This window comes from Antrostomus carolinensis, unplaced genomic scaffold, assembly GCF_000700745.2.
Source record: "Antrostomus carolinensis isolate BGI_N321 unplaced genomic scaffold, ASM70074v2 scaffold35309, whole genome shotgun sequence".
Taxonomy (NCBI): Eukaryota; Metazoa; Chordata; class Aves; order Caprimulgiformes; family Caprimulgidae; genus Antrostomus; species Antrostomus carolinensis.
In genome coordinates this window covers 3265-26957 of record NW_010337031.1, presented here as the reverse complement: position 1 = coordinate 26957, position 23693 = coordinate 3265, and the positions used below count along the sequence as shown (strand labels likewise).

Below are 23693 nucleotides of genomic sequence, written 5' to 3'. Positions count from 1 at the left end.
ACACAGGACACAGTTCCCAGCTCCTGTAGCATGTTTTATCAATTACAGATAACTCCTTCCTTCTTTTCCTTCTCTAATTCACTAAATTTCATCTTGAAAGGTGACAGTGTATATAGGCTTTTTTTTTTTCCTCCTCTGTTTTTCCTCAACCATGAGAGGAATAACTGATATTTTATTAAACAAACCTTATCACACATTCTATTAACCAGTTTTGGACCAACATTTAGAAGCCAAAAGTAGAAAGAGAATAAATGAGTAGTGTATCATTTATTGGGGTTCGGTTACAATACACAGACAAGTAGTTATTACTGAGATTATTTTGAGTGACATTCCCTAGGTCAGCGATCCAAGAGTAACTGAGAAGTTGTTTGCATAAATACAGACACTGGAATAGATGTAGTTTCACAGTTTTAACAGCAGTATGTTACAACTTTACACTTTAAATAGCTACAGCAGAGTTTTGAGTAACATTGGTTATAACATCAGCAGTGGTCCTATTATTCAGGACACAATCAGACTGAAGATGAGAACACAGTAAACAAATTGAAAAACAAAACAACAACAAAACCAGCCCAAGTCAAGGCTTATGGGAATGACAGGTACTTTCCCCTCTAGCAGGAAAAGTGACAGCTTGTTACCAGACTAAGGGATCTCCTGCCTTATGAGCACAACTCCCCTCTCAAAACCCTTAAAATCTTTTCTGGAAACAAGATAAAACAAGAGTAGAAAAAAAAAAAATTAAAGTGTAAGAGACAGTATTAAATACAGCAGGTAAAATATGGAATATCACAAGTTTTGGTTTTTTATTAGAATAAGTTTCTATCCTTACAGAACAGTTGCTTTGCACAGTTTGACCAGGCAGCTCAGTGTCTCTGTACCAATGGCCTTTACACACCAAAGTCCCATCTGTGGCCGTCCCCTGTGCAGGCTTCTGTCTTCTTGACGTGACATTCTGAGGCAATACTACAGGTTCTCACATGGTCATGTGCTCTGGTAAAACGTAGGATATATCATCCCACGGGTGACGGTACAGACCTTGCTTCAATCTCTTCTGATCCAGGTAGTGTCCTACAAATAAAGTGGTTTATGTTACAAAATTGAGGCACCAGAGGTTCATGTGTCTCCTGTTCGTGGTAAGAGGGCATCCCCTACACAGGGGGAAAGGGCAGAAAGAGCACAGACTTACCAATGAATCCCATACTCCTGCCTAGTACAAAGATGCCATTAAGAGCTCCTATATCAATATATTCATCTGCTTCTTCTCTGCAAGAGAAAAGGAATTAAATAGTTCCTCACAGTGATCCATTTACAGAATCACTCTTAGAAAGGCTTCAAGTCTGTTCTAGTGCCAGTGGCAACATGGAATTCATGTGAAAGCTTCCTTCTCCCAGGTCCAGACCACATTTCCTTCACAATGTCCTTCTGAAATCCTGGCCCCACATGCCCTGGCAGTTCACCTCCCATTATTTTTATAGGACCATGACCCAAGAGAAACAGCCCATGACCCTCTTACCGTGTGAAAGAGCCACAATTCCTGAGCACGTCAACAAAGGCAACTCCAATGAAGCCATCGACATTCAGGATAAGATTTGGTTTCTGCAGGAAGTGAAAACACACCCCAGCAGAGATGTTAACAGTGGCAAGTGATGTTCACCTGGCAGCTTCCATCCTCAAGGGTAATTTGAGGGTTGCCCATAATTGTGGGCACACAGGCCTAGCGACAGAGAAGCTGTTCAGCAACTTGAGCAAGATCCAGGCTTAATGCAAAGGAGGGAAAAACAGCCCCAAACAATGGGCCTGCATCTGGTTCAAACCACAGAGATTATCTGCCACAGCCCACCACGTGGCCTGGCTCTGCCTCAGATTTAAAGAATACAGCAGTTCCAGATACATTGTGGACACCACAGATAATGGGTTTTGGTTTGTTTGGCATTTTCCCAGCATCCAACAAATGTTTTCAGCCTCAAACTGTAGCTGTACTTGGCCCAAAGGCCATCGTAGAAAAACAAAACCCCAGCAACAATTTATGAAGCATTGCAATTAAAATACAGTATTAACCCTACGCCTCTTGTCTGCCAGTAAGAAAAAGTGCTCAAGAGGAGATCAATACTAGCACATTTCACCTTGGAAGTTGTAATTTTTTCTACTTCAAGTGCATAGTCCAACAGCGGGGTGGCAGGGAAATGCTGCTTCACGTAGTCTTTGAGAATCTGAACTCTCATGTCTGGGTTATTTATCTGCAAGTTAAGAACACATTAGTCACTGCTGTTGCCTCTTACACAGGGACTTGCCATAAGCTTTACTAGTTGTAGGTTTAGGATTTTTAAGTCCTGAGAATTTGGTCAATAGCTGCCTCTCAAAGTTACTAATTTTCTTTCCTCTGTTTTTTTTCCCCTCTACCCCACCCTTCTAAACAAACAAACCAACCAACCAACCTCCAGTTTGTACCAGTGCAGTTCTCTTACCGATTTGACTCGGTGTCCAATGCCCATGATCAGTTTCCCTTCTTTCTTCATCTTATTCACAAACTCCATAGGGATAATCCCACTGTCGAAGGCTTTGCTGAACATTTTGGCTGCAGCATCCAGTGCTCCACCAAACCGGTCACCCTGGGTGTAACACACACAAAGGGAATTGCAGCAGAGGACTCTGCAGTTAAGGTACAATACAAGCACAAGATCATCTTCCCCATCCACCCTGCCTATCAATGTGGCATTCATGAAATCAAAGTCAGGCAGGCACCTGAGATAAAGCATCTGTGATACCTCTACACCAGTGTCAATACACAGCCAACACATTTCCTCCAGAGACAGTGTGTGGAGGGAAATGCAATCTAGTCTGTTTTATTCACATTTTTACTTGTCAGTGTTGAAAGAGACTAGGCAACTCTACAGGGACAGTGTTGACAGCAATTTGGCCTCTACAAAATATTTTAGATTCAAACGAGAGACATCAAAGTAGTCCTGCTTACTAGAAAAATGGGTTTTAAACCTAGAGCATCAAGCTATTACAGTTGAATTCAACATAAACTCAAAGTGTGAACAGACACAACTTGTCCACAGCTCTGCAGCTAATCTAAATCTTAAATTAATTGTAATAGAACCTGGACAGAGTAATGAGTAGCAAAACTAAATCTTCTGGAGATTAAGTACTTACAATAGTAAGAAGACCTGAAGTGAGACTGGAGACAAGATCTTTTCCAGCTCTTGCACAGACAATGGTGTTGTGGGCTCCAGACACAGCAGGCCCATGATCTGCTGTTACCATCAAGCACATCTCAATGAACTGGCAGGCATACTTTGGTAACCTGAGCAAGGAAGAGACTGAAGTCATTTATTGTAAAGAAAACTGAATAACAAAACACTTGGTGTTATACTGGACACTGACTTTTGTTTTAGGTGTATGCTTGAGAGAAGTAGAATGGAGAAAGGGAGCTGTAGGGTCACAATACCCATCAGTGCATCCTGATACCTTTCTCAGAGATCAGATTTTTGTTCCATTTCCACAGGAGCTGTTTAGCTCAGAGCTGAGGGTCAGTTTTGTAGGCTGAGTTTGCACACACTCAGCAGACTCAGTGAGCTCTGTGGGTCTCCTCAAGCAGAGCCACAAGGCTGTGCTACAGTTCTGTTCATCCTGCTGAGCCAGAGATGCTAGTTAGTGCCAAGAGTGCCTCTAATGAAAGCACCATCAGATGAAGGCAGCAAACATCTGCCATTCACAAGGGTCCCTGTAGGCTGGTTAACAAGTGTCTGAAAACTCCCCACTCTCCAGAATCGAGGTGACAATTATAATAAGTGAGTAGTCAGAGAGTGTGAAACAGGCCTAGAATAGAGAAATTTCCTCAGTGCACCATAAAACTTGTGGAAAATTTCATCCCAAGAATAAAACATACTGCATGAAGCCTTGAAGCTGAGGTGGTCTCAGAGGAAGGAATATAGAGATGGTATTTTCAATGAATCTATGTGCACAAAGGAATCCTGGAGTTTTGTGCTTAAAAAGTCTATTAATAAACAAGCAAAACTTAAAGCCACAGATTTGTGAGCTTTCACAAAAAAATTGCCTCACCTCTTTTGAAACCAGAGCAAGCCCAGAACCCCTCCAATTCCCATCTCTTCTTTGAAGACCTCCGTGATGGGCATCCCAGCATAAATCAGTTCCTGACCTCTCTCATCACAGATGCTCGTCATAAAGGACGCCGGTTTGCGGATCAGACCCAGCTCCTGAAATCGCAGCGTGAAGATGGGATTTTAAACATTCCAAGTTAGAAACAAGGAGTAGCAGGAGGCAGAGTGGTCAAACAACAATGCCTTGAGCTTGCCCTCAGAGTGAGTTCCACAGCCTAGAACCAGCATAGCCAGTGAGCTCACAGATAACACTATAAAGTGTGAGATAAAACCCCAAGGCAACGCCGCTATCACTAGCAGCATCCAAGTTCACAGCAGGCATCCTGTCTGGTTTCTAGGGAGCCAAAAAGCAGGTAAAACAGCAGAGCTCACCCTTGCCCAGGAGTAATCCATTGGCACAGTCGGAGGAGGCACTTCCTCAGCTGGTTCAATCACTCTTTTGGCCACAAGATCCTGGTAGACAGACCTAGGGAGAGAATCCATGCGTTAACTTAAGTCCTTTTAAGAGATACAACTGAGGTGGTCCTAATCTAGACCTTCAAAACCCGGAATTAATAGAAGTTGCTTTTCTTAAGGAGGAATATATTCCTTTATCAGGCTAGAATTAGTGCCCTAAGAGCTTTTGTCACCTGCTGAAGATGCTCTGTTAATGTGACTTACTGAATGACCTCTCCCAGCTCATCAAAACTCCGGGGAACAAACACACCAGCTTCCTTCAAGGCTTGGTTCTTTGCGACAGCAGTTTCAGAAGCCTGGTTGGCACAAGCTCCTGCATGGCCAAACTGCACCTACAAACAAGAGACGAGACAGCAGTAAGGAATACAAGTTGTTTACCTTGCAGAGAATAAAACAGAATAAAGAAGCGACTAGGAAACTGGTGACAGAGGAATACCAGTGACCACACATCTGCCTTCTTATCTGGGCTAACAGAGCTCTTGGTTGCAGCTGCAGTCTGTACTGCCATACTCAGGGCATTTTCTGATCTGGAATCATGCCAGGTTCTCCCATTGACATTCTGCCCCCTTGAATTCTCCCTCTCTCCAGAGCTGCTTAACATGCACCTCTCCCATTCCCACTCCAGGAGCAGGTGGCTATTGCAACTTGTTGTGTTCCCTTGGATCTTTGGGCTCCCTTACAAGTATGGAGAATCCCTTGGAAATCTCCAGTGGCAGACTGCAGAAGCACAATAAGCTTTTACCATTTATATTTATTAACTTCTGTATGTGAAGTGACTACTGGCAATTCTGAAAGGCTTAGGCACAGCAAGAGAAGTTGGCTTTTTTCTTCCTGTCATGGATATATACTTATTTCCTGCATTTGCCCCTATTTTTGCACATACCTCTGAAGAGAACATGGTGGCACAAGTACCAATACACCAGCACACCACTGGTTTAGTGATACGACCTTCTTTAATACCTCTGCAGATCTTATACTCTTCTGTGCCTCCAATCTGCAGAAAGACAGACAGCTGAGTTGGTTCAAAACTGCACTTTTGTAGAAACCAGCTCCAAGATGCACATGGAAGCATTAGGTTTTTTCTCCTTTTTCACTGAGTAACAGCTGAAGTCTCAGAACAAAGCCTCCTTATTTGATTTTTTGTTTGTTTGTTTTTTTTAAGTAGGGGAGACTATGCTTGTCTGTGGAATACACTCAATTTCTTTTGATTAAAGCAGCATGAAATGAATATCCAGACATTCAAGAACAGTAAGAATAGCTGACACTTAACTGTAGCTGTTATTTAGCATCCTTGCAGCCAGGTCAGATGCTCTCAAAACACAACACTTGAGGATTTCTTAGATAGGAGTGAACTGATCTCACTCACCTCTCCCAGTACTACAATCATTTTCACTCCTGGAGTATCCTCATAACGCAGGACGTGATCCATAAAAGTTGAACCAGGATATCTGGGTAGAATACAGGAAAAATGGTAGAAGTTGTATTTATTTCATAAACTTTCTGTAAAGAACTAAAGTTAACAGCCAACTTGCTCTTCTTCCTCCAAATTACTAACAATTCTGCTCACTGACTTAAAAAAGTGGTGTCTTTGTTGAAGATACAAACTCCTACCTGTCTCCTCCAATGGCCACCCCCTCATAAACCCCGTCAGTGGTTCGGGAAATGATGTTGTTGAGCTCATTGGACATTCCTCCAGACCGTGAAACGTAAGCCACACTGCCAGGACGGTACAGTTTTGATGCTAAGATATTATCCAGCATGCCTCCTGTGTTGCCTATTTTAAAACAACCTGGTTTGATCCCACCAACCTACAAGAAAGTTAGAGAAAGATGTAAAGCCCTTTAAAATATATGTGAAACTTAGGAACATTTTTGTGAGACAAACTTGTCAGGATTTACACAATGAGTGGAAGACAGTAACATGACCTTAAAAAGAGAAACTAACATGCACTTTATATGACTAAAGACAGAGTGGACTGTAGGATATACTTTATCCTTCAGAGAAAGCCAATCTGAAGATCAAAACACATGGACAAGAGGAAGAAAAGGTCTCCAGTTCTTACAGTTGCAGGTCCAATGATAGTGACGCCTTTTTTATCAGCTGCCTTGATCAGTTTTCGTGTCAGGGCCTCTGGAATGCCCTCAGCAATAATGGCAATGGTGCGGATCTGCATCAAGATAAAGAAAACCATTAGTACCCCCCAGTGTGGCCACCATGAGGAACTCTGCAGGACTGAGAAGGCAAAGAGCTGCTCACAGGGCATGACCAGGTCTCTGGGAGGTCACGCTGTGCACTCTCAGACAGGAAAGCCCAGCACATGGGTCCACAGTCTGCTGTGACCTTCACAGCAGTCTCCAGGCACTGTGTCAGAGAATGTTTTTTCTCCCCCTTGCACATTGAGCAGCACTATATTTTAACCAACCCAACACAATCACTCCTCACCAAGAGGTGCCAAGTTCCTCTTACACAGATTGCAAGTCCAGCATTAGAATTCGCTATACAACTGCAGTGTCCTCCTTAAGAGTCTATAAGGAGTTAGAATTGAGGTATTTATCTGCTAAGTGGGAAGATCAAGCCAATTTGCTAATGCCATCACAGCTTGAGAAACACTGGTACCCTGCTGACAAGATCTTCCTTCTTTTCTTGGGCTTCTTCTAGATCCCTCACTCACCTGTGGATAATTCATGGTTTCAACAGTGCTGTCATAAGCAGAGCGCAGAGATGCAAAGTTGATGAGAACATCCACCTCTGGGTGCTTCCTCATGGCATCTGACATGTTCTTGTAGACTGGGATCAGGATTTCTTTATGGCCCCAATAGAACTTCTGCCTGTGGTCACCGCTATGGAGGAGAAGATGAAAGAGCCCTGACTCTTAAGGTTACAGGAAAGACAAAGGGATACACTGCATGCAGACAGAGGAGTTTACAAACCCCAATTCTCAGACACCAGGACTGACTGTGAGACTCACTAGCAAGAGGGAGTACATGGGGAGGGACCATACTAACAGCAGAAGGTTCTTCAGAGTATAGAACAGAGCAGCATATGGAAGGAGACGGGCTAATGGGGACAGAGGCATCCAGCAAGATGAATAAGCTCTCCCACAGTGAAGTTACCAGAGCCTCAATGCTACTCCAAGCTGGAAGACAGAATGAGGCACAGAAAGAGTAATGAATGAGATGCATGCAAAGCTGCACTAAGGCAAAGCTGTGTTACTGGGCTGGAATAAATACTGGACTGGGGGAACAGGGAACCAGTATCTGCAGGGAATAGCCAGGACAGCAATGTGAGGGCCAGTCAGCTTCCTAATTCCGATACAGCGAGACTCTACCCGCCCTGCCCCACACACACTGAAGGAGATACACCCAGGAAAGTTCCACTGTAGGCATCATCTTTTATACATGGTAGATGTCCAACTGGAACTTCACTGAAGTCTCTACTGTTCAATCATTTAAGAGTCTGGAGATACCAGCTGTGTTCCCATACTGGTACATTTGTAAATGACATTCCAGCTTTTGTCAGCCTGGTTTCCTCCAAAAAGTCAAGCAGAATCAGATAATTCCAGGTAGCCTTAAACTTTTAATTCCTATTGCTTTGTCCTCATTAAACAACTGTGACACTGCAAGGGGTGGCCACTCATCTATAGATGTGACTATGCCTGCACTCAGTTTTAGTACCCTGAGGTTTGCCCTTGCTGAGAAGCTATTACAGAGCTGCAATTATCATCAGAGCTGCAGACTAACACCACAAGGTACTTAACAGTCAAGAGGCAAAACGCTCTGCAGGACAGAGGTTGATTAGACATCAGCCATCCTGGATGTCTGTAAATACCACAGAAATGAAACAAAGCTCCTACCTTTGTATATGTTCCCATCTCACTGTCTCAGCAGTGGGACAGGCAGCCACTCCTGTCCTCCTCACTATTTGCCCTGTTTGACAGGGAGACCCCCCCACACACACTCAGGAGGTACAAAAACAAAACAGCTTCCACACAGCTGTGCTCTGGAGCTTCCTCCTGAGGGCAATTTGAAATACCTGAGAGCCTCTCATCCCCATTAGCTGTGGGGATAAGGTAAGAGAGGGTGAGTACCAGGAGAGAACTCCTGTCCCACTGAAGGATCCACACACTTCCTGCCAGCTAAGAAACTACTGACACTGTAGGAAAGAGTACAAACAAGATGAACAGGATTTTATTTTTTTAAAATTTTGTTTGGCTACATGACAGAGGCTGCTTCAGTCTGTTAGCAGAGCTGCTCTGATTCTGGCCAGTATTTGGAGGGGAAAATTCCAGCTGCTGCAAGCACAAACCAAGATGTTTCAGACAAGCAGGCAGCAAACAGCAGATGACTGGAAGAAACACTGCACAGCCTCACTGCCTCTGCTAAGCCAGTAGGCTGTTATCTCATGCCTTCCTCACTTGCTGAATGAAGGAAGAGAATTTGGACATGCTTTGAAAGAGCATGAAGTGGGACTTCAATCACGTGTCTGACATGAAGCTGTTTCAACAGAGCAGCCTGAAATCAGTGGCTGATGGAAACCAGAAGCAGTCTGCAAAGCCAACCTGATGGTGAAGGGAACACAGGAGAAGGTGTTAAAGCAGAGATGTAGACTAGGGCTGAGCTACACTAAAGAACAGCAGAGACTGGAAGAGGAGGAAGCTAACAGGAGAATTAGAGAGGAAGAGGTCAGAAAAATAATGCAGTCAGCCCAGGCTACTTACGTGAACGGATAAACCATGGCAGCTACAGAAGGTTCATCCCGGGAGCAAATATAATCAAAGTCCAGCATTCCTTGCACAGCTCGTGTCTGCATCCCCCAAATGATAGCTTTGGTGTGACGACTGAACAGGGTTGTAGCTTTACCTGCTCAGAGAGAGGGGAAAAAAAACCAAAATACATTCAAAATATACGTCTGTGCAAGACAAAAACTGCAACTTTGCCAAATGTCTGCTGAAGCTCTCCCAGAGCTGCATATTCCCCTCCCTCCAAACCCAACCCCACAGGTGAACTGCAGGATGCAGTAGACACACTGTCCGAATTAAAGAAGAAACTGTAGATGAAGCAGCATCCCCCTTCCCAGGATTCTGAACACAAGAGCCAGGTGTTGGGCTTCACAAAATGGGCAAGTGCTTAATCACAGCCAGGAGCTGGTGAAAAAGAGCAGAGATAGGTGAAAACTGCCTCCTCCTCTTCTCACAGGGGCCATTCGTGTTCCTCCCAGATTGTTTTATTCTGCAAAGCTGAAGAGGAAGGGAACTCAGAGTTTTATTTATTTATTTGTGTATGGCCTACAGCCTGGGAGAATCACAGGAGGTTTGCCTCCTGTCTTTGTCAGGGCACCACAGTAGGATGATAGGAAATAAAAAGAAAAGCAGGAAATGAAGGGAACAAAGAAAGCAAAGGAGCTCTACATACTCAGCTTTTGTTTTCAGTTTTTTTTTTTAAATAAGCAGAATCCAGCACAAACCTGATGGCTCCAAGAATTTATCTCTGACCCAAAACTTGGCTTTGGATGACAGAGTCACAGGAAAGGCAGCAGTTCAGCTAGTGAGGATGGACTGTTTGCTTAAACATCACTCGTCACAAACTCATATGTTGAGTTCCTCCCTCTGACCCCAGGCAGAGTTCATTTAAAAACTTTAAGAACTCAGAGCTGAGGCCAACTCAGTCTACCACTGATTTCTTTTTGGCTTTGAATCAAAGGTCAATAGCATTCAGGGTTAAACAGGATACTGTTCTTCTGGTTTTAACAAGAAATCAGTCACTGTTCTCCAACCCTACATGTTCACAGTTTAGATCCATTGCTACACAATTTGTTATCAGGAAACTGCCTACCCTGAAAAACTCCCTTTATCCTGCAGGTGCCTGCAAAGAGGTAATATCAGTATTCATAGTAACAGGAAAATGCAGGCCCAGAAAGGTGCTGCTATTTGTCTGAGACCACACTGAGAGTCTGAGAGCTCCCTTCTGCTCTCCCTCCTCTTATGATAGTAGAGATGGCTTGAAACTCTACTTTCACCCTGATTCAGCAGTTTATTCTCACCCAGCACGAAGCTGGAGAGAGTGCTTAAAGTCCCCGTGACTTCCCTGAGCTCAGGCTTTAAGGGTTTGCTGAACTGATAAGGCAACAGGAACATTTAAGTTCATTCAGTGACTTTTCTGCACCCTTCAAGGCTCATAAGCACAGCACCTGCACTACTTTGTTTCCCTTTGAAACAAAATGCCAGTTATTAGGCATGGTTAGTGATTCCTTCTTTTTGAAAGCAGAGGAGAGAGCTTTTCACAATATGCCTAGGTCTGTTTTTCTCTGTAATGATTATGGGGAGGAAGGGAAGAAAACTTAAAGTTTGTTTGAGACCTGTCCCTCTCTCCCCCAGATATAATGAGTTTTTGTGCAAAGGAGTATGTGATCTGCACTTGAAAAAACAGATGAAAAGATCATATGGTGATAGCTAAATATGCTGGGCAGGAGGGAAGGACCAGACAACACTGCAAACTTTTGGAGAGAAAAAAACAGCAACAAAACCAAGAACTAAAAAAAGTCAGCTGCCAGCAAGGCCAGGCACATTCAGCTAGTCACACGTGTCCTACCTGAACCAGGTCTTGAAGCTGGGATTGAATCTGTTAAAGAGAGAATCACTCATGCAACAATATGACAGGGTTGGCTGCTGTCATCCCAACAGCAGGGCACCTGCGGTGGGGTGCTGCAGCTTCCCTCCTCCCCACAGCACTCGGGGCTCTTGGGTTTTGCTTTTGTTAAAAAACAAGCAGACTGGAGTACTCTCCACTGTTCTTCCTCTCCAAAACAGCTAGACATAAAATTTTGCATTTTGTCTAGAAAATTTTTGCTTATCCCAGCACATTTCAGGTTCAGGTGACAGTTCCTTGCACTGCAAGCCCCATCGCTCACATTTTCCCTGTATTTTTGAAGCATTGCTCATGCAAAATTCCGTGCACGATGATTAAGAGATGCATTTCACCAGAACTGGATCTGAATCTTGCTCTCATCATGTCATACTGCTGTAAACGAGGCCCAGAACTCCTCACATTCAAGGGAGGAGGACCAGGACCATTATCACATTCTGTCCCTGCCCAATTCTGCTGCTGTTTTGTGCCCACACAACATGCTCTTACCCAATAAGGCTTCCAACAAATACAAGCAAAAAGCTGCCAAAGCTCTTGCATGTTACCATGCTAAAGAAGCTTCCTACAAACTTCAGTAAAAAAAACAACCCCAAACTGAAAAACAATACAAAACCAACAAAACACACACACCACAGTGACCTCCAACCCTAAAAGCAAGGAGTGTATCACAGCTACTGAACTGACTGTAGAGCATTCATCCAGGAAGCTGCAGCATGGAGGACTTTCTGAATACCTACAGCATTCCAGCAGCATCCCATGGGAACACCCCCCAGGTATAGAACTGGGAATCAGGCCTCAGTTCAGCAACCACAGCACAGATGCCCTGACCTGTTGTCTGCTGGTCTGGCACAAGGGGACATGGGAAAACTGAAGTTCTCAAACTGTCCTGTTCCCTTCAAAGGAACATCCCAGATGAAGGCGACTCTGACTCACCTTGTGTATGAGCTAATAGCAGGAGTGACAACATTCCAAAAGCACTCAAATTCAAAACAAAGATAGACAGGTACCACAAAAGTGCTTCCCTTTATACCCAGAAAAAGCATTAGTCTAGTCCACCTTCTCTCTTTTGGAGCAGAAGAGAACTGCTAGCAATCGTTTCCAGCGCTGGACTTACCAAGAGGTGCTGTTGGTTTTGCCTTCTTGGCTGGAGCAATATCATCTGGTTTGGACTCTGAGAAGGAAGCTGTTCTGCTTGGTGCTGGAGTCTGAAAGATTCAGAAACCAAGTCAGTAAGGGACAGCGTGCCAGATTAGGCCTGGAGCATGGTAGGAGGAGATGAACACTTTGGCTATGCTAGTCTCAAAGAAAACCAAAAGAAAGTTAATTTTGAGGTAGGACCATTTCAGTCAAGCAGGGGAAAACTGCATGACAAAGTTCCCAGTAAGTGCAAGATTCACGTTGTTGGTTTTGAGGGGTCACATCTTCTGCACAAGTGAGGTGGACATTGGGAGGGCCCATCCTGACAAACCACACAGGCAGAGTCACTTGAGTTTTCCCAGAGCTTTATACAAATACAACAGTGGCCAAGATCTGTTTCTGACCAGTTCAGAGAGAGGAAGCTGCCTTCAGGAGGCTTCTCAGAGAAGGGAAGGAACTCACCGAAGGGCTGCCGCTGGCGTTGAGCAGGAAGTTGGCAGTGTGGGCTGCAGCAGGCGGTTGGTTGGGGATGGGCCGATGGCCAAGCGCCATGCCCACGATCGCAGTCATGTGAGTCTCCGTGCCAAAGACATGGATGGGGATCCCAGTGGTCTTCCCTGTGTGTGCACACAAGAACAGTCAGTTGTGGGGTGGGGGGGGAAAGGAGTAAGAGGAGCTTCTGCCGGAGTGAAGCATTTAACCTTGAAAAGGCTCAGCAGAAAGCAGGCGGGAGAAACAAGACACAAGAACAAAACTTAAGGAAATGGTTGGTCCTTACCAACTTCTCCCATGACACGTAATCCTTCCTGGTAGTTGGGGCCTCCTCTTCGCACAAAGATCCTCACCTCATGCTCCTTCAGAGGGCCTTGGTAATCCTTAATCGCCCTCACAATGCCCTAAAAGAAACATACAGCCTGATATTTACCTTGACTCACCACCTCAGGAACTCCTGGAAAGGATGGATGCACTGTCAGCCTCAGCACAACACTGAACTGGGGAGAATGGCTTGGGGTTGGTGACTGTGGGCATTTGCTGACACTTCTGAACAGTCACTTACTTTAAAAGTGGCTGCTACGTTGGTGAAGTTTGCAATGCTGCCTCCAATGATCAAGATTTTACCTGAGGGAAGAAAAACACATAAATACAGCTGCTTTAAGAACACACTGTACTGTAAGATCATTAAGTGGTCTAGGACAAAGTGAAACAAAGCTGCAGTTCAGACTGGCCAATAGCTTGCACTAAGTTGTGTTTAACAGAGCCTGGAAGATAAGAGCTTTGTATCAAGCAAGAATTTTTCTGATAACAATCTCTCAAGCCACATTTGCTCTTTGCTACATGGAAAACCACAAGTCCTGTCTCTGAAGCAAGAGCTGACAGAAATCCACCTCCATTTCAGCTGGAAGGCAGCAGTACATTAAAAAGCTCTGCCAAGGAGGTCTAAGCATAGTAACAGCCCATACTTCAGTTTTTCCCCCCTCAAAGCAGCTTCACAGTTTTGAAATTGCAGCAACTCTCTTACCTTCAGGGTGCTTCTCTCGTGTCATGAGGGAGAGAATGGTCTTAGCATAGTCATAGGTCTGTTGCTCACTTGGGGCTCCTGAGTATTCTCCATAATTAGCCAGTTCATTCACACCTCCCAGGTCACAAATGGTGTCACTGTGGGGGGGGAAAGACAAAGTTATTTAAGAGAATAGTTATAATTTGAGTCACTATAAAGGTCTCAATAAAGCACTCCAAATTCCTGGGAAAGTAGGACTTGTAACAGAGATGACCCTGTCTGCTGAAAACAAAGCTGCTCTCCTCTCGGTGCCAGTCATGATTAACCTTGTTACACTTCCTAAATACAATGGGAACTCAGTGACAACCACAGCAACAATATTACCATAAACAGCTTTCAGGCAGCTTGTTTCTTTCAAAGTCAAGAAGAAACCATATCTCAAGCTCCCAGAATTAAACTAGCATCTCTAGGGGACACTACGTTCCACATCTTGGCAAGAAATCTGCACAGCATCTTCACTCTGAAGAGGTTCCAAGCAGTCACGGCACAGGAAAGACCAGTTTGGAAGAGTCTCCTTTCCAGAGGCTGCATCAATTAATTTCTTCCAGTGCTGTAAACCCACCCTCCTGTCTGGAAACCCTGTTTCTGTTACCTGTAAACCACAGAGGCACCACCACCAGCCACCATGGTCCAGATCCTGCCTTTGGGGTTGAGAATTGTAAGTTTCAAGCTGGCTCCACTCTTTGCATCCAGGTCAGCAATGTAGGCTTCCTGCAGAGAGAGCAGCACACAATTTAAACCTCCTTCTGCATCCTCCTTCTCCAAACCAGAGGCTTGTTTGGACATGCAGAGCTCCCATATCTCCTCTCACCTACAACTGAGGGGAGAGCAGAACTACAAACATCATCTTCGTAAGGGATGGAGACTCAGCTTCATCCCTCCCAGTTTGTGTGACGTGTTCTCCAAGACAGAACACTGAAATTTGACTGGATACAGACAGCTTGTGCCATTCTCTCTGTAACAGATTCCAAGGGGATCAAACTGAGCATACACTCAAATGTGGATTCTTGGTTTTGTTTCCCTAAGCTGTGCTACACCAGCCTTCCCATGAACAGTGGTCCCCTCCAACACTGCTCAGCCAGCTCCGGGCAGCTCCCAGGTTTCATGGTTCTGTGTACAGTAGAATCAAATGTCTCCAAACTGAAAAGTCTTGTTCTGACCTTGTCTGCACACTGAGACCAGAGGAAATTTAAAAGTCACAGCTACAGCTACACACTCTCTGGCTGTGCTGCAGCCAAGACTGTAATCACCGAGAGCGCTGTGATTTGGCTCAACACGCTGCTCCTGTATCACAGTGTGTCTGCCTGTTGTGAAGCACTTCACTGGGAGTTCATTAAAATTCTCAGCAAAGACACTGTCATAATAACCTCCACAGTGACTTGTGGAGGGATGATTCAGAGAGGCAAAAACTGAACTAATCCTTTTAAGAGCAAATTGAGTTAAGTGTTGGCATCCAGCAAGCTACATGGGGAGAAACAGCTAAATGGATTTCCTGGCCATGGTACAAAAACCTTCCCCAAATGAAGCATAATTACAATTATTAAAGTGAAAAATGTCAGGACAAAAATCCTTTTGGAGACAGCAGAAGAGTCCCTTGAAATAAGTAAGAGAATAATTAAGGAGAGAGCTCTACTTCCAACAGTTTTGGAAGCTGCTGGGAGGTTACGTACGACATGGTAACCAGCAGTACAAAACCCAGGGAATTCTGAGAGGGAATGGGCATTTCTAACTTTAAAACAAAGGGTTTGCCTGCAGGGCTCCTCCTGGTCATCACTTTTCAGGAAAGCAGGTGCATTAACATCTGAACTTTTTACTTGGAAGTTTGAGAGACAGTCATTATTTGCTCTGGATTCACAATCACATGCAGCTTTTGCACACAACTGCTACTCTACTCTCAGAAACTGTAACTGAAACTCTGAGGGAGCATCAGGTGCCACGAGGTTGTCAATAACCAGTGCTCCAACAAAAAATAATGATGCTGACAGGGCAGCAGTGCAGGAAAGAGTCATATAAGGAAGATTGTGCAAGTACAGAGCTTTGGCACGTAATTGAATGAAGTTAAATATAAACCTCCATTTAAAAAAGGCAATTCTGAATTAAAGAAAAGAACAGAGTCAGCATCCAAGCAAAGATGGAAAGTGATTGCAGTCCAGAGTGCTATTAGGAGAAGTCTCAGCACTACAGCAAGGTCAGCACAGGTCTGCACAAGCTCTTATCATGGACAGCAAAGCTCAGGTAGTTGAAACACAGCAAAAAAACCCACAGAGAGGAAAACCTCAGTGCCATGGACATACAAGCAACAAGGAATTAATCTTGCAGTCCACAACAAAGGAATCTGAGCCAGAGTGGGTTGTTACTTACCTCTGGGTAAGCTTCCCTGCCAAAGGGAGGGGGGAAGTCCACATCCCCCCATTTCACTTTGCAGATGTAGTCAGCAGTTGCATCAATCTTTGCAGCCAAATCAAGGATGTAGACACCATCATTAGTCACTACTGCATTTGGAGAGAAAAAAAAAAGAAGCAGAATTAGCTTGGTTTTATACAGAGACATCCATCACTCAAAACTTGATACTATACAGAGATCATTACAAAAGCCAGGTCACCTTTGTTCCCCTTCCTCCCCATCAGTCATTGAACTGCACTTATGAAACCAAGAGCGCTCCCTTAAGGATTAACTAGTGATCAGGGTCACAGCCAGGCCCTGGGCTCTGGTGCTATTTTGTTCTGATCCAACAGAACAACTTTGTGTTCTTCAGTTCTGACTCAACATCCCTTTTTTTCATTTCCACCAGGAAATTAGATAACTGAGAATGCCTGCAAGCAATCCTTATTTTAGATTCATTCAACTAATAGGTCCAAGACACATCATAGCCACTTTTGTACTTCTTTTGGATATACCACCTAGTATTGTTGTGAACTACATAAATCAAAGGAAGATACGTTTCAGTATTCTAGAACAGAAAGTTCTGCTCCCCAAAATATTAGTTACCTAATGGATTGATCTCAAGGTATGTGAAATATAGATCTTCATAAAGGTTGAACAGGCCACAGATGAAGCTAGCCAAGATGCTGTAAAAAAATTGAACACAAATTCATTAAAGCAGCCAAATATAAAGCACAGTCTGCTCTGCTTCATTTATATTAGTGACAACTGCAAATCTACTCTGTATCAATTTATTTTATTCTCATTCATCTTCTCTGGAAGAAGCCTGGGATGACTCAAGGAAAGGAAGACCTTGATGACTCATCTTAATTACACTCCACCAAACTCTGCTGAGAACACAGTTGCTCACAACTGTCATACAGACATTCAGTCTATTTAATCTCACTGAGAGACAGAAATGCATCATTGTGTCTCACTGTCAGATACGCATCTTTGTCAGAACTCCCTTAGCTGGGGTGGGGAAGAGACTGCAGTAAACTGTGTTAGTGACAGGCTTCTTCAGCCTCTCAGTGCTGAACAACGCCAGCAGTGATTACGTTATGTTTGGAAAAATCATGACTCATATTCAGATAACTAGCTATAGGCATCTAATTACAGGAGAAACAGAAGCTTTGAGATCTACAGATAAGCTTGCAGTAAGTGCAGGAATAGCAAGAGAATATCTTCTTAGACTAGGCCAGAGTAAGGGCATCTGTACTTACTCCTTTTTATTGGCTGGTGCATGCTGCAGGAGATGCTTCTTCACATCCAATTCATTGAGCTTTTCATCCACTGCCACAAGCAACTTCTGAGCTTTGGCATCAACATCTCCCACATCCACACCCCCTTCGTGGTGGAAGAGTACGTAGTCTCCCTCACGGGCAGCGTATATGCACACATAGAACTCTTCCTCCTGCACAGACCCAGGCACAAACATCAGCAAGTCACACCCAGAGAGGACCTTGAAGACACTCTTCTGTCAATGCCAGGGAAGAGGCAACTAAGCACACTGCTGAGCTTCCAAGGAACAACAGCACTGGAGCAGCCCAGACACCCCCAGGGTTGTAGAGGCTGCGCTGGTCTGGGAGGGAGAGCAGCAGAGCCCAGAGTGCTTCATCCTGGTGAAACGTGCCAGGGACACTTTCCATTTCAGGAGTAAACTAACCTGTTTGTGAGGGACGAAGGGTTCAATCAGAAAATTCTTTAGGATTCCCTTAGCATTAGCAATCTGTAGGCAGAAAACAAGACAAACACCGATAAATGTTTGTCCAATATCCACATTTATGACAGCATAAGGTAAGCTTCGAGAATTAATCAATACTGCTCTGAAATTACTTCCTCCTCAGCACCACCCCACTGAGTTGCCTGCAGAACCACACTCCTCCCTTTCCAGCAGAGCATCAAGCACTGCCCCTGCTAGACACTGTGCTGCACTGCTCCAGGATATCTGAACTTCACAGGTTCCAGGAGCCCATCACCCTCCCCTTTCCAAACAGGACAGACAGCTGTCCAAAGTACACCAGAGTGGCTCCTCATCTCCCATCCCAGAGACAGCACCTTTCCAGAGCACTGCTTAGTGCAGTGGAAAACACAATGGCCTGAGCTGCTTCTTGGAGCTTTGAAAGAAATCAGAAGTGAGTGAACTGTCCTGCCTGGACACTTTCCTGCTATCCAAACCAAGTCTCCTGGCTCAAGGGAGACTCCCACACAGACCACAGGAGACAACCCCTGCTCCCAAGGACACAAGTCCTTGGCACAGTCCTTTCTTTAGATGTGGTGGTTGTATCGTACTGAAGAAGCGATTTCAACATCCACAGTTTTCCTGATGGGCAGGTGCACAAGATGGAGTTGCCTGCTGTTTCCTAATGGCCTTCAGGCAAAGCTCCCTGCCTCAGCTGCACAGCTTGGTGCTGCAGCCAGCAGCAAATCAACCACAGTAGGGCCGAGGCATCACTTTCCTTGAGGCAGCAGAACTCTATCAGCTGCTGAAACACAGCAGCTGGGGTGGCAGGCATTTCTTTCTCATTAGCATTGCAGTATCGTTCCCAGGAGAATAAATATTACAAGCCAGCACTGAGTTAAAAAAAAAGGACTTGAAGTAACACTCAGTCATCAGCCAAAACACTCTGGCTGGCTACAAGAGGACACTTTTATGAAAACTTTTATACTTGTTACATCCTCCTGGGGTGTTACAGTGAGGCAGCTATGCCAACTACATACAGCATGTGAGCTATCAACTGCTGACTCCCAGGTGAAAGGGTTTTTCAAAGTGGTACTAATTCTGCTGAGCTCCCAGCACACAGGCCCTACAGAGCAGATGGCAGCAGGGAGCTGTGGTCCCTGTCAAGGTGTGTCACTTATCAGTGCTCATTTACCAGCAGGATGTTCGCCCATGGGACAGTTTCTCACTTGCTTTGGCATCAGCTTAACATGCATTTTTTAAACCATCATAAGGAAGAGAAATACCCATGGAGCAGCTCCCATCCTGCAAGTAGGCAGGAGAGACAAAACAAAACCTTACATTTTTTGTTGCCAAGGTGGCACTCACCGTGGTTTCTTGGCCCAGACGCTGTTTGAGCCAAACCTTCACCTGATCCAGAGTGAAGTTAATTCCAACCAGTCCAAGCTTCCCACGTCGCTTTATTAACTGATCTGGCTTCACCACTAAACGCTACAGCATCGTGCAAGAAAGAGCAAATAAAGTATTAGAAAGTGATTTTGGTCAAAGATTCTCTGCAGATAGTGAAACAAAAGCTTAAATAAATTCCATGCAGTAAATGTCCTTGCAGAATTTCTTTAATCTCCTGGCAAATGCATCTCCTGGTACCACACACCTGCATCTTATTTTTTTATGCTGTAGTTTGAGAAGAGCTGCCTTATTTATACTCAGACACAAGTATACACTAGAGACTGAGGTGACAGTTTTGGCTTTTTTTTTTTTTTAATGAACTTTGATAACTCTGTCAAAGCAGCTGTTAGGGTGGGATACACCTCCTGTAAGCAAACAAACAAAAAGATCATGCTGAAAAGCATACAGCATCCCATCAGCTTTGCAAACTTTGTAAGATGCACCATGAAATTAGCATTTCTCTATGAGCAGAGGCTCGTAATGAGGAACTATTAGAGACACAGTACACACAGTCAGCTGCTTACAAATAAAGTTCCTGCTACCACTACATCCTCTGCATAAGAGACCAGCTGAGCCAGGGATCCTGCACGTTCTACTCAACTGACAGTGGCTCTGTACGAGATACCTGTGGAAACTCTTCCCAGGTAACACACTTACCTCTAGCTTGCAAATATATGGGTTTTTAAATAAGAAATGAGTCAGAATGTAACAAGTTGTGGTACAAAACGCTGATCATGGTCTTTCTGCCCTTTCTAGCAGGACAGACTCTGCCGTGAAGGACAGAGAGCATCCTTGCACCCTTCTGGCTTTCTGCAGCTTTTTAGAAGCATTGCTGGTGTCTTCCAGAAATTCACTCATGCACTTGAGCATGGAACATTTAATTACTTACTGTAGGGCTTCTATCAGTCTGTAATGGACTGTGAAACATCCATGTTCTACCAACCAATTACTTAATATAATTAAGCACTGGCAAGGAGTCAGCTTGGACAAGTAATAAAGAGAGTTCTGGGTATGTTTTCTCTACAGAAAGTACATGGCTATGAAGCAGAGGCAGATATAAAAGACCTTGCATAGAAAAAAAACCCCAAAAATTAAGTTCTCCCTGACATTTTGCTTGGGCATAGGAAGCCTAAGCAGTGTCCTTACAGAATGTAAGAGCTAGCCATGGAGAAAGCACTCCATGATTTCAGAAAGCCAGGGTGTGAAAACAGGGACTGACATCTCGGGAGACTCTTGCTTTGTCTGAACCAGCCTCTTTTACCTGCTGGGTGGTTATGAGAAGCTTCTTGTTTGCAGCTATCTCTGCTCACATATTTCACAGTCCTTAAAGGAATTTTATAATCAGGCCCCCTAGAAGGTGCTACACCAGCCTTGAAGCAAGGCTTGTTTCTTCATCAGTGTTGCAAATGAATGTTGCAGAGCAGGAGCAGCGACCGGTCCTTCAGGAAAGATCCAGAGCAGAGTTCTGCTCACAACCTGCCACAGCACGACGTGCCGTGCCCGACGCAGAGCAGCTCAGGTGGGCAGAGGTTGGTCCAGGACTTGGCCATGACAGAGAAGCAAGTGACTCCCCCTTACCTCGCTCAGAAGCCACGGGTGGTCCTGGGTGAGTCGTGCCCAGTCAGTGTCTGGGGTGACTCGGGCATACTTGAAACGATTCTGGATGGCAGAGGACGTGCAGATATACTTGTACAAGAACTCCTTCCCCGTCTGCTCAGAGATGGCTTTGGCTGACATGGCTGCCTAGTCTGAATTGGGAGGGGAAAAAAGAAGTAATCATGAACAGAGGCCAATTCTCACAGAAATCTCCCACCCACCTGGCTCACCACAAATGCAGAGCTGGGGCTGTGTCTCCCCATTATAAAACTCACCTGATAAGCAAGAACTATTCTGTGTTGTTTAAAACCTCTACCCCATCCCACTGCCCTGGACACTGCTCTGGTCCAGCTTTGCCTGCAGGGAAAGGTGTCATCACTGCAGCGTGTCCCAGCCACACTGAGCCTTTCACCAAACCTGATGCCCAGAGCATCCCCCCATCCAGGGCAGTGCTGGGCTGAGGCAGCTTGTCCCAACCTGCACCCCAGCTCTGTCGTTGTGGGACCTGTCACACACGTACCACTTCTGCTAGTTCAGTGCCAGGGAGTGACAAGGCAACAGGAGAGGAAAACCCTCCCTCCCACTTGTTTTCTTATGGCATGTCACATTTCCAGTCTATGCCTGACTGCAGGCAAATTAACAATCCCCCAGACCTTTTTCTAAAGGGACAATAAAATGTTGCCAGTATTATCAAAACCAAAACACATTAATATAATTTTATTGTTTTGTTTCAGAACCTAGAGCTCCTGGAAGCAGCTTGCCACCCTACAGAATAAGATGCTCGAGACAACAAAGAAGATTAAAGTAAAAGAGTTTGAGGGTTTTTTTGATAAAAATAATAATAATAAAAATTCCTAATGTCACACATTTCCTGAAGGCAGCTTTCCTTTAAAGAGTGTATTCTAAACTGACCTAAGTGAACAATTTCTTATCTCAAAGCTGTAACTTCTCTTTCTGATATACAGCAACAAAGTCATAGGTGTCAAAGATGCATTTATTTCCAGCTGCAGTAAACATTTATTTAAAAGAATACTTCACCCCAGTGAACCTGCCTGTATGTGTCAAACATCAGAACCCAGTCCTGTGATCAGCCAGAGGTCAACAAGTGGTTTTGATGCTTTCCAAGGGGTCAGACTGCTGACAGAGGAGCTCCAGCAGCAGCTCATGCTGCATTTTGAGTGACTGGAGGTCATGTCACTGTTCCCCAAGCACAGCCAGTGTGACAGGAAACAAAAACACACTTGGGATGGTTTCTGGGAGAGCTGCAAAGCAGAAGGGCACCAACACAGAAAAGAAGAGCTCAGATTTCATCTGAGTAGCTGGACAGTGAAGGATTTGAATGGCTCAGTAAGAGTGACTGCCCCTGCCATCACAAAACAGAAGTCACCACGGCCTCAGGAGAGGAGAGCTCTGGTGAGCAAGAGCCAAAGGAGACCAAGCACATTTTGTTTGTCTGGCCCTGCAAAGCAAGAGACACATCCTACCATTCCATCCTCCACACAAATGCTGCGCTCAGGCTGCTGTGTGAGCTTCACTTGCCCTCTAAGAGGCACTCCTAAAAAAATATGTACTCAGAGATGCTGTGGAAATAGAGTTGTCTCAGAAAAATATTGAGAGGTAAAGAATTATGTCAAGTCCTGAGGCTACAAGCAGCTGTTCTGAAGTAAAAAAGAAAAAAATCCTATTGCAACTCTCTGCCCATCTTTGCCCTGCAAATGCCACAATACTGTAGGATTACAATCTGCATCAAAAATTCAGAGATTAGCAGAGCTGCTCTGGCTGCTTAATCTTTATTAGCAAGGAAGCTGCAAGAGACAGAACGGTTTAACCATCAGAAACCAACTAGAGTTTGCTATATCAGACTAAGAAACTCAAGTGGGTTTGCAGAACTGGTTTGTATCCATCCTCTGCTCATTGTGGATGGTTCCACGGTATCATTTTGAGACAGCTCTTGATTACAAGGCACTGTCTGAGCAACAGATAAGCACTGGCACAAAGAATACACCAGCTTCTCTGACCAAAGCTTACAGCTTTATCATATGGTCACTCAGCCACAGGCTATCTACAGAGGAAGACTTTCCAAAGCTGTAGGAGTGGCTGTGTGTTGGGCAAGTAGTTGGCAGAGCTGTAAGGAAAAAAAAAGCCCCAACCTTATTCCACAAGCATGCACAGACACATTCAATTCCCACAACCACCCCTCTGCCACCTCTCTCCACTGCTGCGCACACAGAAAGTCAGCTGTAGGGTAGGGTGAAAACTTTCCACTATGGTTTTTGCTTTCAAGCAGCGCTATTTCTGAGAGCAAATCCTGCTCCCAGGTTACCTGCAGCTATTTATTTTCCCTGGTAGAAAGCTAGAACACTCTTGCTTTCAAAGCCCTTCGAAATCCATCAAATGCCTGAGCTACAGTTCACTGAAGGCCAGTCCCGGAGAAAAAGCATCACACGTCACTGCAGTGAAAGCAGATGGATAAAAGAAAATGGCAAACATATTTCTTAATCTAAAAAATAAATCTAAGTACTTTTCATTTCTCCAGGGTGACACAGAGCCCCTGAACAACATTGCAGATCTTCAGCCCACATTTATAAATTAAAACAATCAAGCTGATCCTAGTTGTGCCAATGACCAAG

At 44.6% G+C, this 23693-nt stretch overlaps 1 protein-coding gene across 2 annotated transcripts; it reads right to left on the bottom strand.

Moving 5' to 3' along the window:
• Positions 1-654: 654 nt before the first annotated feature.
• ACLY (ATP citrate lyase) lies at positions 655-21221 on the bottom strand. 2 transcript variants are annotated; one of them, XM_010175075.2, is made up of 28 exons: positions 21046-21221; positions 19387-19509; positions 18004-18066; positions 17561-17751; positions 16905-16984; positions 16278-16408; positions 14509-14627; positions 13878-14014; positions 13416-13477; positions 13137-13254; positions 12821-12975; positions 12336-12426; positions 11168-11197; positions 9298-9439; positions 7252-7420; positions 6643-6747; positions 6192-6388; positions 5947-6028; positions 5464-5574; positions 4785-4912; positions 4497-4590; positions 4066-4220; positions 3157-3307; positions 2466-2609; positions 2124-2237; positions 1514-1596; positions 1187-1263; positions 712-1068 (listed from the first exon to the last, which is right to left on the bottom strand). In XM_010175075.2, exons 1-28 carry the CDS (start codon positions 21202-21204, stop codon positions 974-976), a joined length of 3306 nt encoding a protein of 1101 aa, XP_010173377.1. In that variant the 5' UTR covers positions 21205-21221; the 3' UTR covers positions 712-973. The 2 variants fall into 2 exon arrangements, with proteins under 2 accessions (XP_010173378.1, XP_010173377.1); XM_010175076.2 differs by lacking the exon at positions 11168-11197 and having other exon boundaries at positions 655-1068; positions 21046-21204.
• Positions 21222-23693: the final 2472 nt, after the last annotated feature.